Below are 14,611 nucleotides of genomic sequence, written 5' to 3'. Positions count from 1 at the left end.
GACTTACTTGGAACAGGAAGCTGCATAAACATTTAATTGCATCAATATTAAATAAACTTTGGGGAGAAAAACCACAATTCTAACTTGGGTTGATCAAGCGACTATCAGGTTGTGATTGAGTTTGAAGCCAGAAATAGCCTCAAACAGAAAAGTACTAACTAACACCCTCATTTCCCTTTAAAAATACTCTTTCTCCTTTAGTGTGCCAAAAAGCTACTGTGGCCGACATCGTATTTTTGGTGGACAGTTCAATCAGCATTAGTTCAGAGAATTTTCAGAAGGTGAAAAATTTCCTCCACACTCTGATTTCCAGCCTCTATGTTGGCCACAACCAGATTAGAATTGGGCTGGCCCAATATAGCGATAAGACCTTCGTGGAGTTTCTGCTAAACCAGTATTCTTTGAAAGATGACATTCTGGAACAAATACAGAATTTGACCTTCTGGAAAGGAAGCACTTACACAGGTGCTGCCTTGGATTTTATCATGGAAGGATATTTCACTGAATCTGCTGGGAGCAGAGCGAAGAACAACGTTCCGCAAGTAGTCATTCTGCTCACATATGGGAAGTCTAACGATGAAGTCAAGGTTCCGGCCAGCAAACTGAGGGCAAGAGGAATCTCGATTTATGTGGTGGGAATCGATATCCAGGACACTGCTGGGCTTCAGGACATTGCCAGCAAGCCTTTTAATAAGTTTCTGTTTAGCATTGACAATTTTGATATCCTTGATGATCTTACTAGCAATCTTCTCAAAACTGTGTGCTTTGAAGTGGAGAGTCAGATTAAAGGTAAGCAAAATTGCCCGTCTGTAGTGACATCACACGTCAGGAGCTGCTTTGCGGCTTTTTCAGTGTTAAATTTGGCTCAAGAGTGTGCTTTTTCTGATTCTTCTGAGTTATAGTGTGTTAATTCCAGTGCCTTCCATGACATCACTTGGAATTTAGAAGACTGAAAGGGAGACTGACATTTAAATGGCTTGGAAATAATTTCAGGGACTGTATCATAGGATTTTTTTTAAAAGCTGATTTTGCGCACAAGAAAACCAAACCTGAGGGTTAGAATTCCACGGTCATTTCTGTAATCATGTGGTCCACCTTACTTTTAAAGCCACAGTAGGTGACTAAGAGAGCAGTCCTATGGCCACTAGACCCTGTTTAGAGAGCCATAGGATTTTTTGTCTCCTGGCTCTGAGCTCAGAGCCAGGAATCTGCACTCCCTGCCCCTCATAGCCTGCGCAGGGAGAATCACAGCAGGTGCCTCTCCGTGCTTGTAAAACAGAGTGTGAAGAGGGTGGAAAGAGGGCTTTCCTGGGGGCAGGGAGGGGAGGAGACCACAGAAGCCTGTTTATGGTGCTTTCTATGGGGTTTCCAGGCCTGCTGTCTGAAGCCCCAGCTAGACTCACAAAATTGTGTGTCTAGCCAAGAATGCAGGGTGGTCAGAGTGTGGAGGCCTCCCCGCCGTGCTCCACCCATCCTGCATTGGATTGGCATCAGCCTCCAAGTTCGGAGGCTGATGTCTATCTTGACAAGATTGCACCCTAAGTTTTCTTTTATTATTCCTCATGACAGCCTTGTAAGGGAAGGCACCCTAATTCCCATTGCACAGGAGAGAAACTGAGGCAGAGAGACACAGATTGTGCCTAAATCCATAGCACAGCCAGAATTTATATCCATGCCTTAAATATTAGCGCTCCTCCACAGAATCTCTGATCTATATGTGTATCAATCCAAATTCATACTAAGGGTGCCTCAAAGGGCCAAACTAGTCATGGTGTGGGAGAGCTACAGCTGACTCTCCCAAAATATTTTTATCTGGTCAAGAACAGCTGTAGCTGGGGAGGGGGATTTGGATTAGTTCTGTGGTGCTGGAGGGGGGATTTACCGTTCTCCCCTGTGCCATTTCTCCCGTTTAAACTGCACACATGCTAGCTGATATTAGCTGGAGTGGGGGCAGGGGGAGACACTTCTCTGTTGCCTTTCTTTCCCCCCTCCATGGTTAATGCTTGGGGGAGGTAGTTACATAAGAAAAGCATCTATACTACTGAGAGTCAGTCAGCCATCATGGCCTCAAAATCAACTTCCCTTCCCATGGTTGCTTTTAAGCAAAGAAAAGGTCTAGCTTGTCCCTAACTCTCTTGATTGTTTATTCTGAGTGAACAACAAAGGACATCCCCATAACTGATCTTCTGTAATTGATCCATAATTGATCTTCTCATATGATCTCTGAAATCTCCAGTGTCATCTAGTATAGGGAATGGGAGTCTACACAAACTAAGACATCTGCATAATCAAAAAGCAAAGATCAGGCTCCAGTGTGGTGATTCAGCAGCTCACAGCTAAGTCAAGACTCGCTTCAGAGGCAACTCAGAGGGATTGTCTGGACAGCATCTCAGTACTAAAGGCAAAGTCTGTACTCATGTTCAAGGGGTTCTTGGGGTTAAAGGTCCAAAAGATTCATACGGGTGGAAGGTTGGAATGTTGATAGCCGCAAAGGGAATATGGAAGGGATGGGAACCAGCCAAGGAACCAGCATGTGGGTGGGCTATAGGGATAGGATAGAGTTCCACAGGAAGGTTAGGCGAGAGCCAGCTAGAATCAGAATACTTGTTTGTTTCAACCCTAAGTTAGAACAAAGTTTGAAAAAAACATGTTGACAATAAAAAGGAAAGTTACTGTAAAAATAGTCCAGCTCATGCACTACTGATCTCCCTGCTGCAAATGTGCCTGATGTTCCTCCATCTCTGAGCAGAGATAAGAGCAGAGGTGCCCTTGCTTGTGCAAAGGGGCTTTCCTGTCACCTCCTGCTCCCTCCAACCCACACCCAGAAATGTCAGTTGTTGATGAATTTTAGCAGTCACCCTTACAATAGGTTCAAACTATTAAACTTGATTTGCGATGTAATTGGCTCCAGCATGCTATGCAACGTCCTGGATCAGCCTTTCATGACGATCGAGAAGTCTGCTACCATGTCAGTATTAGGAACTGATGAGTCATCCGTTGCCAATGCCTATAGCTGGTTTCTGGTGGGTCTCTTGTACATAGGAAGCTGGACTTAGGGATGTACGAACTGTGTAAAATTCTCTCCGTCTGTGTTTCGCGGATTGCCAGTTGCCTTTTGTTTGGTCATCCGCCCACAGACGGATGTGGATGATTTTTTTCTCTTCATGCAGAAAAATCCGCAAATAATTATGTAAGTATTTGCATAATTTAGCTCCGTACGTAACATTTAGCGTATTGTCCCCCATTCCATTCAACATTTCCTCAGCAGAAACTTATGTATTTTCCTATGAATATATATGCGTAAATTTCGGGAAAGTAAAAAAAGTCATTTGAAAGTCCATGGACTCTGCGCGGCCTGAGGGGGTCACTCTGCAGCGGATTCTGCAGGTCGGATTTTTAGAAATCTGAGCTCATTTTAGTCCGTCTCGAATTTCTCCAGCATCCCTAGCTGGATGTGATGGACCCTTGTACTGATTCAACAGGGCACTCCTTATGATGCTGTAGCTAGGTGAGCAGAGGAGGTGATCCAGCACTCCAAGGGGCCTTGATTCTAGTTCTAGTTTAAATACTTATTCTGACCAAAGAGCTGTTCTCTCAGTTGGTAGTATCCTATGTTAGTCCTACATAGAGTAGACCCATTGAAATGAATGAGATTTATGTTAGTCACAACTAACTTGTCCCATTCATTTCAAGGGGTCTACTCTACATAGGACTAACATTGGATACTACCCCATGTGTTTATAGCTTTTGGAGTGCCATCCTGTTGTTATTTTTAAGTTAAGGAGCATAGAAGTAATGTGATGCTATTTGTTAATTGCATTTCAGCACTAATATAATGTGCGTAAAGCCCATATTATATATGCAAGTACAATTTCACAGTATGAAAGTGCATTGAGTAAATAACAATTTCCATGAAAAATAACAAGTTTCAAAGGATAATTAAAATGTAGGCTCTATTCCATATCAGCATGTCCCCTTAAAAATAAACTGTTGACTTTTCCTCTAGCATTTACAAAGCACTACGCTGATGTCGTTTTCCTTCTGGACTCCTCTGAAACAATGGGATCCTCCAGCTTTGAAAAAGGAAAAGAATTAATTGCCCAGATTGTTGAACAACTAGACATTGGGGCTGACAAGTACCGGATTGGCTTTGCACAATACAGCGGAGAAAGGCGAATAGAATTTTTGCTGAATACTTATGAGAGTACAGAAGATGTTCTGAAGCATATCCAGAGCAGCACTCAATTAATGGGAGGCCCTCTGGAGACTGGGGGTGCCCTGCAATTTCTGCGAGAAGTCTACTTTACTGAGGAAGCTGGGAGCCGATTTAACCAAGGAACCCCACAGTTTACAGTGGTTGTCACCTCAGCTCAATCCGAGGATGATGTTAAGGAAGCTGCAAAAGAACTAAAAGAAATGGGAGTACAAGTTATAACAGCTGGCATCTTAAATTCCGACAGGGAAGAAATGGAGGCGATAGCTACTTCTCCCTTGGTTTACCAGGTCAATGATGTACAGACCCTCAGTCAGCTCCGCAAGAACATAGTAGATGTTTTGGAAACACCGATTCAGCAACAGTACAATGATGCCATAGAGGCAGCTGTGCCAGCAGGTACGGTTATGAGAGAACGTTGCACATTAATGTAGATTAGAGGGAGGAGAACCCTGTAATTTATTTAGCCTCCAGAAAATGTGTTGTTGGTGGTGATGTTAATGATGATGAAATTCAGGGAAATAGAATTCAGGGAGCTCTGTGACTTCGGTGAACATTCCTCACTGTAACAATGAGAATTTTCCCCAACTGAATTTTCCTTGAACTAGAATGTCCTTGATTCTCAAAAGGGCTGTAGCAATATAGTCAGTAATGCAATCAAAACAAGTTCCTTACAGACCAAAGAAATTGTGATGCATGGTACTGGTCTGGCTCTAGTTACATTGGCACAGACAGTCTATAAATAGTGAGATATTTATGGATTGATTCAGGTCAGCTATATGACTGGTCTGGATAATAAAGTTAAAATTGTTATGTCTGAACTTCTCTTTAGCTTCTTGGGCTATGGCTTAGGACCAATTCCCACTTGACTATACATGGCAGTTGGGCTTGGTTCTTATCCATGGAGTTTTCCCTGGAGAACGCTCTTAATTTTTGAAGCAGGACCAGTACTGCTTCAACACAAGATGGATGCACACCAGGGACCTGTGTGTCCAACAATTACTTCTTCATTGGTGTCCACTACACCTTCTTGGGTATTTGCAGTAATGTATTTCCCCTTCAAATATTACAGTTCACAAGGAGATTCATCTTCCAGTGGCGAAGCTGGTGGCTCCAATTTTGGTGGTGCTGAAAATCCATTCTGGGTTTCAGTCAAAACCAGCCAGAACTCTAAAGGAGCTAACCAAGGTGCTGAACCCATTTTGGGGCAAGGTGCTGAGCCCATTCAGGGGTAGGGTTCAGCACCTTGCTTAGCTCCTTTAGAGTTCTGGCTGGTTCTGACGGAAACCCAGTTTGGATTTACAGAACCACCAAAATCGGAACCACCAGCTTCCACTAGCATCTTCCCTGCTGGGTGAAGTATTAATAGAAATGCTCTGAAAATGGCCCAGATGAGGGACTGAGTAGCAGAACAGCTAATGTCCTCTGAGAGGCTCCAGCACTTCCAGTTAACTAAATTTTCATGCAACATTTCATGGTGGATTTTTCTACATGAGGCATTTATTGTTTGCTCATCATTCCCTACTCATGTTTGTTTACTGGTTCTTAGACTACGTCATGACCCTCCAGTGTTGCTTCTGTGTCTAACCAGCACTTTTGGAGAGGTTTTTTTAGAACATGGAAAATGCAGCATTTAATTGTGAAAGTGAAAGAAAGTGCAATGTCCCCTTGTGTATTTGTGCTATTCTGCTATACTAGAGTGCCACCTAGAGGTTATCTAGCAGAAAATCAGGAAACATTTCTCCCGTAGTGCTTGGATCTCAATTCTGTGATGAAACTGAAAGTAGATACAGAGGATTAATAGCCGATTAACAGCCTATTGATGTAGAAAAGATCAATGGAAAGTTGGTGTAACTTGTCCTCAGCAGGTGTTGTTCTCTACCTTTCCACCAAGTTCCCACAATACCCCACAAATGCCCACCCTCACAGATTGATCACACTAGGGCTGCCTTTCACCAGTAGGGCAACTTTCTCCACTGTCTCCTCCCTTTGCTCATTTTCTCTTGCTATTATTGTGGCAAGATTGGCTGTGTTAACAATTCAGGCTGCAATCCTAAACATATTTACATGGGAGTAAGTCCCACTGAACTCAGTGGGGTTACCTCTGAGTAGACACATCTAGGGTAGTGCTGTCAGTGTCTCTTCATAGTTACGGATTCGGTGTCTCTCACCCATAGTTAGCACACAGTCATCTTTCTAACATTATAATTTGGTTATTTTGTTCACAGCTTGCTCCAGTGCATCTGTGGCAGACGTTGCATTCCTTGTGGATGAGTCCAGTAGGATTGGTCAAGGGAATTTTCATCTGATCCGGATATTTCTGCTGAAGGTGATCAGTGCTCTGGATATTGCCCCAGATAGCGTACGAGTTGCCTTGGTACTTTACAGTGACCAACCGAGGTTAGAGTTTAGCCTGGATACATTTGAAGATAAGTCAGAGGTTCTGAACTATTTGAAAAGATTGCCGTATCGTGGTGGCCAGCCATACCTTGGTTCTGCTTTAGACTTCCTAAGGGAAAAGGTTTTTACCAAAGCAGCAGGGAGCAGGAAGAATCACGGAGTGCAGCAGTTGGCGGTGGTGATAACGGACGGCCAGTCACTAGATAATTTCACTGGACCTGCATCCAAGCTTCGACGTAATGACGTTACCGTGTACGCCGTGGGCATCCAAAATATTTCGGAGAGTGGCCAGCTACAGAAAATTGCATCTCATCCCCCAAGAAAACACGTCACCGACCTGGAATCTTTTTTGCAGCTATCCAACACAGAGTGGAAAATCAAGAAACGGCTTTGCACTGAGATCGTCTCGCAAGCATTTGTCATTCCGGTGCGGACCCGTACCCTCAAGGAAGGTAAAGGACTCATGTCATGATCAGTCCCCAAATCCCATCCAAATAAGCGTGGGTAAATGCAAAGACACACTGTGGATGTCTGTGAATTTTTCTGGACCTGCTGCTGGTGTGTCCACACGCACACGCGCACTCGGCACCAATCGCAGCCAACTTAGATTAGGGATGCTGTCAAATGAAAGACATCTGAATCAAGGTGGGCAGGCCATCACGAGTAAGCCCCCCACCTAGATTCTAATTAAGCCCACCCAGCTGCCTGCTACCTGCTCTCCCCTCTCTCCTTCCCTACCAGAGGGAAAAAAAACATCAAAAGCCTCACCTTTGGGAAGGGAAAGGGGACAGCAGGAATAGAAGGCTCTGCTCTGTGCAGGAGAGGTGGCCCACGCCTTCAGCTGGAAAAGACCCCTTTTCTCACAGGGGATGATGGGGCTTGTAGTCCAGCCCATTATCTTGATGGGGGCCAAAAAGCGATGCTTGTCTCCTATAGCCAGTGGGGAGGCTCTTCGGGCTTCTCTTGTGTGCAACAGAATTCTCTGCTGCCAGCTACCACCTTCCTGGGGTGGGGTGGGGGACTTGGGCTTTTCCCCCCTTTGGGGAGAGGGTGGGGAAAGCAGGTGGTGAATCACTGGCTGGCAATTGTGCCACATGTGTGTTCCTGGTGAACAATTGTCAGAGGATTTGCAAGCATTCACCAGGAACTTTTGCAGGGCATAACTGGCTTTTGGCTCAAGCACTTTTCTGCTCGCTCATCACTAAACCAGATGTTAGGGTGGCATGGCCCATGCATTACAGTGGGAGATGTGCTAATTTCTTATGAAGCAGGAAGGTGGAGAGCATTCAAAGCACAGACTCAGTGGGTGGAAGGGAATTGTACTTTCACCTATGCTTGCCTTCCAGGCTGCTTCTCTTGGTTAATTTTTTCTCTCGGTGGGGCCCCAAACAGTGGCGGCTGGTGGCTCTGATGTCAGTGGGGATGTGAATCTGCTCCGGGTTTCAGTCAGTACCAGTCAGAACTCTAAAGGAGCTATCCAAGAACCTTTAGAGTTCTGACTGAAACCCGGAGCTGATTCACTGCCCCACTGACATCGGAGCCACCAGCCTCCACTGGCCCCAAGACTGGAAACACCTCTCATCAGAAGAAAAATGTCTGGGGAGAAATGATTTTAGGGGGCGGAGCTTGAATGCGGGAAGGGCTCAATTTGCCCTTCTGCCTGCTCATATTGCACTGCAAATTTGTCCCCATTCCAACATATAGGAAAATGGTTTGACCAGCATTGCAACTCACAGTCTGTTATCACCACCGCCAACACAAACTAAGTGTTTCCATGTACACTGTGTCAAATTATCGTTTGTCAAATGGCTGTCTGCTGTGTATTCCCCTGCTGTTTAGTGTTGTTCTGGGAAATTAAGTACCCCTTAGAACCTAATTAGGAAATGAAGTAATGTTCTGTTTCTGTTTTTTGGAACTGAAGAAAGATTCTTGGACATCCCAGTGACTGAATCAACATTCGTATCTTTCATCCTCTGTTTCTTAATCATTAGGCTGTGATGAGACTGAGGAAGCGGACATTTATTTCTTGATTGATGGCTCAGGCAGCATCTTTCCAGCTGATTTCGATGACATGAAAGTCTTCATGAATGAACTGATCAGTATGTTCCAGGTTGGCGCCAGTGGAGTTCGTTTCGGGGTGGTTCAGTATGCGAGCATTCCCCAAATTGAGTTCATGATTAGCCAGTACAATACGGTGCCACAATTAAAGGAAGCCATCCGGGTGATCGAGCAGCTAGGTGGTGGCACCTTAACTGGAGAGGCTTTAAGATACATGCAGAGCCTGTTTAAAAGGGCAGCCAGAGACAAGGTTCCCCAGTTCCTTATCGTCATTACGGATGGCGAATCCCAGGATCAGGTGATCCAAGTGGCAGAAGAGCTGCGACAGGAAGGGATTGTTATATATGCCATCGGTGTCAAGCATGCCATTGAAAAAGACCTGGAAGATATAGCTGGGGAAAAGGACCGCATGTTTTTTGTGAATGATTTTGATTCCCTCAAGGTCATCAAACATGACATTGTGCGGGATATCTGCTCTCCTGAAGGTAAGGTGTTTTCGTAAATCAGAGATGCTCAAACTTTGCCATAGCAAGTTTTCTGATGGTCCCATATATGCATGTAAATACTGCTCACATTAGAAGAGTGGCGCCACTGGTATTTCTCTTCTTCTTCACCAGTTATGTATATGTTTCCAGAGTGCTAGCTCAAGAGAATTCACTTCACCATTAATCCCAGTTGTCCTCATAGATATGACCATTTCTAGACAGTAGTTATAACACCAGGATTATGCCATCCAAGGGTATACCTGCCATGACATGACTGCTTTGTGCATGCAGAGAGTTTCCAACTGTGGGAGTGCATTCAAAGATGTGATTGTCTAGAGTGCATTCTGACGTGGTATAGTCTTCTGATGATTTACCAGGCACCATTGTGAAACATTGGAATTGGTTCTTTGTACATGTGGGAAAGAACCAATGGATTGAGGCCGGAGAATGGGTAAGGAATGGTGGATGAGGCTGTATGATTAGTTGTGTGAGGGATAAGGAATTGCTTAGAACATTGGAATGGAGTGTGGGTGTGTGAGGAGTTAGTACTTGCATTTGTATGCATGCATTTATGGTGGAAATGTGCAACCATTGTCTTTCATTACACATTTATCATCAATCATAGGATACATGAAACATTCTCTACATATAAGTGGACCCTCAGCAAGTTTCAAACAATCACCACTCTCCTAGACCAGGAAAGGAAAAGACTAGGGCCTAGGGATGTCAGAGAATTCTGCCACGGATCTCGGTGAGGCTGAATGCCAGTGCATTCGGCCCCCCGAACTCTGTGGCGGAACGGCCTGCCCCCCCGCCCCCCCCGTGGATCCCCCCCGGGACGAGACTTACCTGGGGTGGATGTTCCGGGCGGCGGCGGCTGGTCTTCTGACCAGCTGCCACCGCCGCCATTTGCAGACTTGTAAAAAACAAGAACAAAAAACGACGTGATAGGCTACATAAAGATTTACATATCCTATCAATCATGGCTGGGTTTAAAAAAAACAAAAAACCATGTACACAAATGGCGGCGGCTACGGCGGCCGCCATTTGCGTTCCTTATTTTTGGCTGTCTTAGCCTACGTAAATATTTACGTAGACTATGATGGTAAAAATAAAGGGGAACGCAAATAGCGTAGCGGGCGCTATTTGCATCCCTTTTTGATTCGCCGTTTTAGCCTACGTAAATATTTACGTAAGTTAAACGGTGAATCAAAAAGGGACGCAAATAGCGCCCGCTACGCTATTTGCTTTCCCCTTTATTTTTGCTGTCATAGTCTACATAAATATTTACGTAGATTAAGACGGCCAAAAGTAAGGAACGGAAATGGCGGCGGCTGTAGCTGCCGCCATTTGTGTACGCGGTTCCCCCCCCCAGAGCCCTCCACTGCCGGAAATCCGGCTGCGGACGGCTCTGGCCTGGCTGGGCCTGGCCGGCTGCTCCGCGGAACTGCTGCGGAGCACAGCCAGCCATGAAGGATTCCTGGGGGGAGGAACGTATCGCCTCCCCCCCGTCGAGGAATCCAGGGGGAGGGACGGAACGCCTCCCCCCCCCCCATCAACATAATCCGCGGAAAGGTAAGTGACTTTTGTACATCCCTACTAGGGCCTGCGTTTCGTCTCACGTTTTCTTACGGTGGTCTCTTGGGCAAACAAAACGCCCCATACAATTTCCCCACTAGTTTTCATCATTGTCAATTGGCTTGACAGTAAAGAAATGATGGCTAGATCTATACTGCTGCTTTATAGTGGTATTGACGTGCACTGATAACCGTTGGGGCACATTACACATTCGATATACTGCTTTTGTAGCATTATTTCCTGCTTTTTCCCCACATTATCCAATATATTGCAACTAATGTCATTGTGTGTTCTGCAAGGTATAAATGTGCAAGAGGGATATCACGTTATCATGATGGGATTGTAATGATATGACACACGGTGTAGATCTGGCCAATGTCGCCTTTCATACCATAGTTAATGGAAGTAGCCCCCATTCTCCTGGGCCAGTCAAGAATCAAAGACTAGGGCTGCAATCCAGTGATCCCTTATCTAGGAATAAACTTTGTTGAACACACTGGGACATACATCTGAGTAAACATACACAGTTGGAAAGGGGGTCTTACATCTCCTTTACTACAAGGCCAGATCTTGTTAGGAACACCTGCTTCTTATTTTGTAACCCATAAACAAGCTTTGGATGGGACATCCTCCAAAGATATAGTGTAGGGATGGACGAAAGTCCCTTACCTGGTCCCGCAGCTTGCTTCGTGGTGGGGGGGAGGTGCTTCGGTTCTCCCCCTGAAATTCTTGGCGGGGGGGAAGGCGCCGCGCCCCTCCCGGCCGAAATTCAGGCTGGCGGGGAGCGCCCCGTCTCCCCGGCCGTGAAATAAAAAAGTTATGGGAAAAACAAAACACGTGATAGGCTACGTAACGATTTACGTAGCCTATCACGGCTAGATTTTCAAAGTCAGCCGTGATAGGCTACGTAAATCGTTACGTAGCCTATCACGGGTGACTTTGGGGGGGGAAGCGCGTACGCAAATGGCAGTGCCCATGGGCGCCGCCATTTGCGTTCCTTATTTGGGCACGGGAAGTCTACGTAAATCTTTTAAGTCTACGTAAGTCTACGTAAATAGCACGGGAAGTCTACGTAAATAGCATTGCCCTTACGTAAATCTTTACGTAGACTACCCCTGCCCAAATAAGGAACGCAAATGGCGGCGCCCATGGGTGCCGCCATTTGCGTACGCGCTTTCCCCCCCCCAAAGTCACCCGTGATAGGCTACGTAACGATTTACGTAGCCTATCATGGCTGACTTTGAAAAGCTAGCCGTGATAGGCTACGTAAATTGTTACGTAGCCTATCACGTGTTTTGTTTTGTTTTTTTACTTTACTTTGTAATGGCGGCAGCGGCGGCAGCCGGTCGAAAGACCGGCTGCTGCCCCCGCCCCCGCTGAAACGCTGCCGAAACGCTGCTGGGACCCGCCGCCGAGAGGGATATTCGAAGGAGGTAAGTCCTATCCTGGGGGTGGCGGGGGGTGGCAAAGAATTTCACCACCAATTTCAGGGGGCCGAATGCGTTGGCATTCGGCCTCCTGGAGATTCGTGGAGAAATTCTCCGCCATCCCTAAATAGTGTAATTTCAGGATACCTTTGCTATGTAAACAGAGCTAAGCAAAGTTTTCAGTCTCCTGTTTATAGTCTTCGAAGAAATAGGTTGCGGTTTGGCAGATCTTGAGGCGCAGATGTGTTTCTGATAGTCATACCACAGTATAGCTAAGGATAAACTTCAGATAGGGTATAATTTCATTGACTTCAATTACACTGATCCTTTGCTAAGTCTAATGAAGTCATCTGGTAGAAGAAGAAATTGTTAAATGGGGCCTTGTTAAAATAGTGTGTGTAGATTCACTACACTTTGGAAAAAATACGTTGGTAAGCGTTTTGCCAGTGAGGCAAGGTTTGGGTGGGCAGCTTATCAGAACTATAGCCTTTGTGTTCCCATGCATACAAGAAACCTGCAATCTTGAGGGTGATGTCTATCATCATCATCATCATCATCATCGTCATCATTATTTACATTTCTATACCACTCCATAGCCAAAGCAATCTGGGTGATTTACAAAAGTTAAAACATTAAAATGCAATTTACAAGGTTTAAAAGCCATTTACATAAAAACACATGGACAATACACACAAATAACATATAACTAAAAAGAATTTAACCCCCCCAAATCAATAAATAAAACAATAAAACAACACAGCTTAAAACAACACAGCTTAAAAACAGTATGCAAGACTCAGCAAAAGGAACAAGAGTTCTAAAAAGGGATACATTTTTATAAATTTATCATCGACCTGATCCAAAAGGCATGTAACAATAATCTCAAAGCAAATATAGTGTGCATTGAGATTGATATTAAGATCCTGTTAAGCAACTAAGAATGTTGCATATGGTGAAACCCAGCTCTTCCTTTGCAGAGCCCTGACCTACAAAAGACAGCCCCAATCTAATGTTTTACTAAGCTTCCAAAAGATGCTTGAGCTTTGTTGGATGCCTAAGGCAGGGTTGGGAAACCCCAGGCCTGAGGGCCAAATCCAGCCCTCCAGGGTTCCCCAGAGCGCCCCTTTCCCCCAACCACCAATTGGTAGTTTCCTGGCATTTGCAATTTTTCCCGTAAAAGGTTTAAAAATGCTGAAATGTCTCTCCAAAGACTTAGTTACTGGCACGAAGAGCTTTAAGCAACAATATGCTTGCATTTTTTTGGTATTAGTTTGTCATTTTGACCACATCCCCTTTGTCTTTGCCCCGCCCAACACTGAAATGCAGCCCTGAGAGCGTCTCCAAAAACAAATTTGGCCCTTGGGCCGAAAGAGGTTCCCCACCCCTGGTCTAAGGGGAGCATATTCAACAGCTGTGGTGCAGCCCCCGAGAGCCCTTTTGCAGGCACCCTTGCAATCCGAATCCAATACGCAGAATGTCTTGTTTAGGGGGTGCTCTCATCACTTCCTGACCTATTGTCTAAGCTCAAGTGTAGCAAGGGGGCACACTCACTATACTCTCAGAATCAACATGACTAAGTGACTTGACATGACCATGTGCATGTTTTCCCAGTGCTTTCCAATATATGTTGAAAGCCAATTCTGTGTGTGATGTACATGCAACTGTCTCACCATAGAATGGGGGAAGACACTGCCAACCTGGAAAACTCTAGATGTTTTGGGCTTCAGCTCCCATTGCATCAGGCCTAGTCTGTATGGCCAAGGTCAGGAATGTTAGGAGTTAACTGAAATATCTGGAGGGTGCCAGGTTGGGGAAGGTTGTACTATCGGCAGGGGTTTCTAACACATGTCCTTTGACCCACATGTGTCTAATGTCATTCTTAGAGATGTGTTGTGGCAGAAGCCACAACTAAAACACCAATATTTCCAGTTAATCCAATAGAAATGCATCGAATGTCAAATTATCATGCAGGAGGCTGGTATGGCCGTTCCTTTTATTGGATCAATGTTGCCTATCTCAAAAGAGATGTAAGATTTTGAATTTCTGGATATGGAAACTTGAATATTCTTGAAAGCTAGCCTAGTCCTTTACCAAAAGGCATCAGTCCAATAAAAGATGGTACAGTACTTCAGCTCATTATTCTTTAGGGTTCACATGGCAATAATTCTCTGTATTCTGTAAGCATGAGGGACGCTTGGCACTTTATGCAGCAGCTGGGTTCCACCAGTGTTTGCCCCAGTAAATGTGAACAATATGAAGGGGAAATGTGCTTCCCTAAACATTTGGTATATGAACCAGGGGGACATGACTGACGCTTTCTCCCTACCATGTGTCCGTTGCACTTTCAGGGATTGTATGGGATTTCACAGCATACATATTTATACATGTATTTATTTATTACATTTATATCCCACCTTTTTTCCTCTTTAAGGAATCCAAGGCAGCGTACA

General features: G+C 45.0%; 1 protein-coding gene across 1 annotated transcript in view; it reads left to right on the top strand.

The window, feature by feature from the left end:
- LOC146344779 (collagen alpha-4(VI) chain-like) overlaps positions 1-14,611 on the top strand; it is a 134,385-nt gene that overhangs the window by 38,262 nt on the left and 81,512 nt on the right. The window contains exons 6-9 of the mRNA XM_084858185.1: positions 202-789; positions 4,007-4,612; positions 6,442-7,065; positions 8,605-9,156. Coding sequence (XP_084714311.1) covers positions 202-789; positions 4,007-4,612; positions 6,442-7,065; positions 8,605-9,156 — 2,370 coding nt within the window. The remainder of the gene's footprint in view (positions 1-201; positions 790-4,006; positions 4,613-6,441; positions 7,066-8,604; positions 9,157-14,611) is intronic.

Source organism: Heloderma suspectum, chromosome 5 (assembly GCF_057233095.1).
Source record: "Heloderma suspectum isolate Gila_16-S chromosome 5, 16-S_ref, whole genome shotgun sequence".
Classification (NCBI taxonomy): Eukaryota; Metazoa; Chordata; class Lepidosauria; order Squamata; family Helodermatidae; genus Heloderma; species Heloderma suspectum.
Note: the sequence above shows the minus strand (reverse complement) of the source record. Positions and strands in the feature narration are given on the sequence as shown.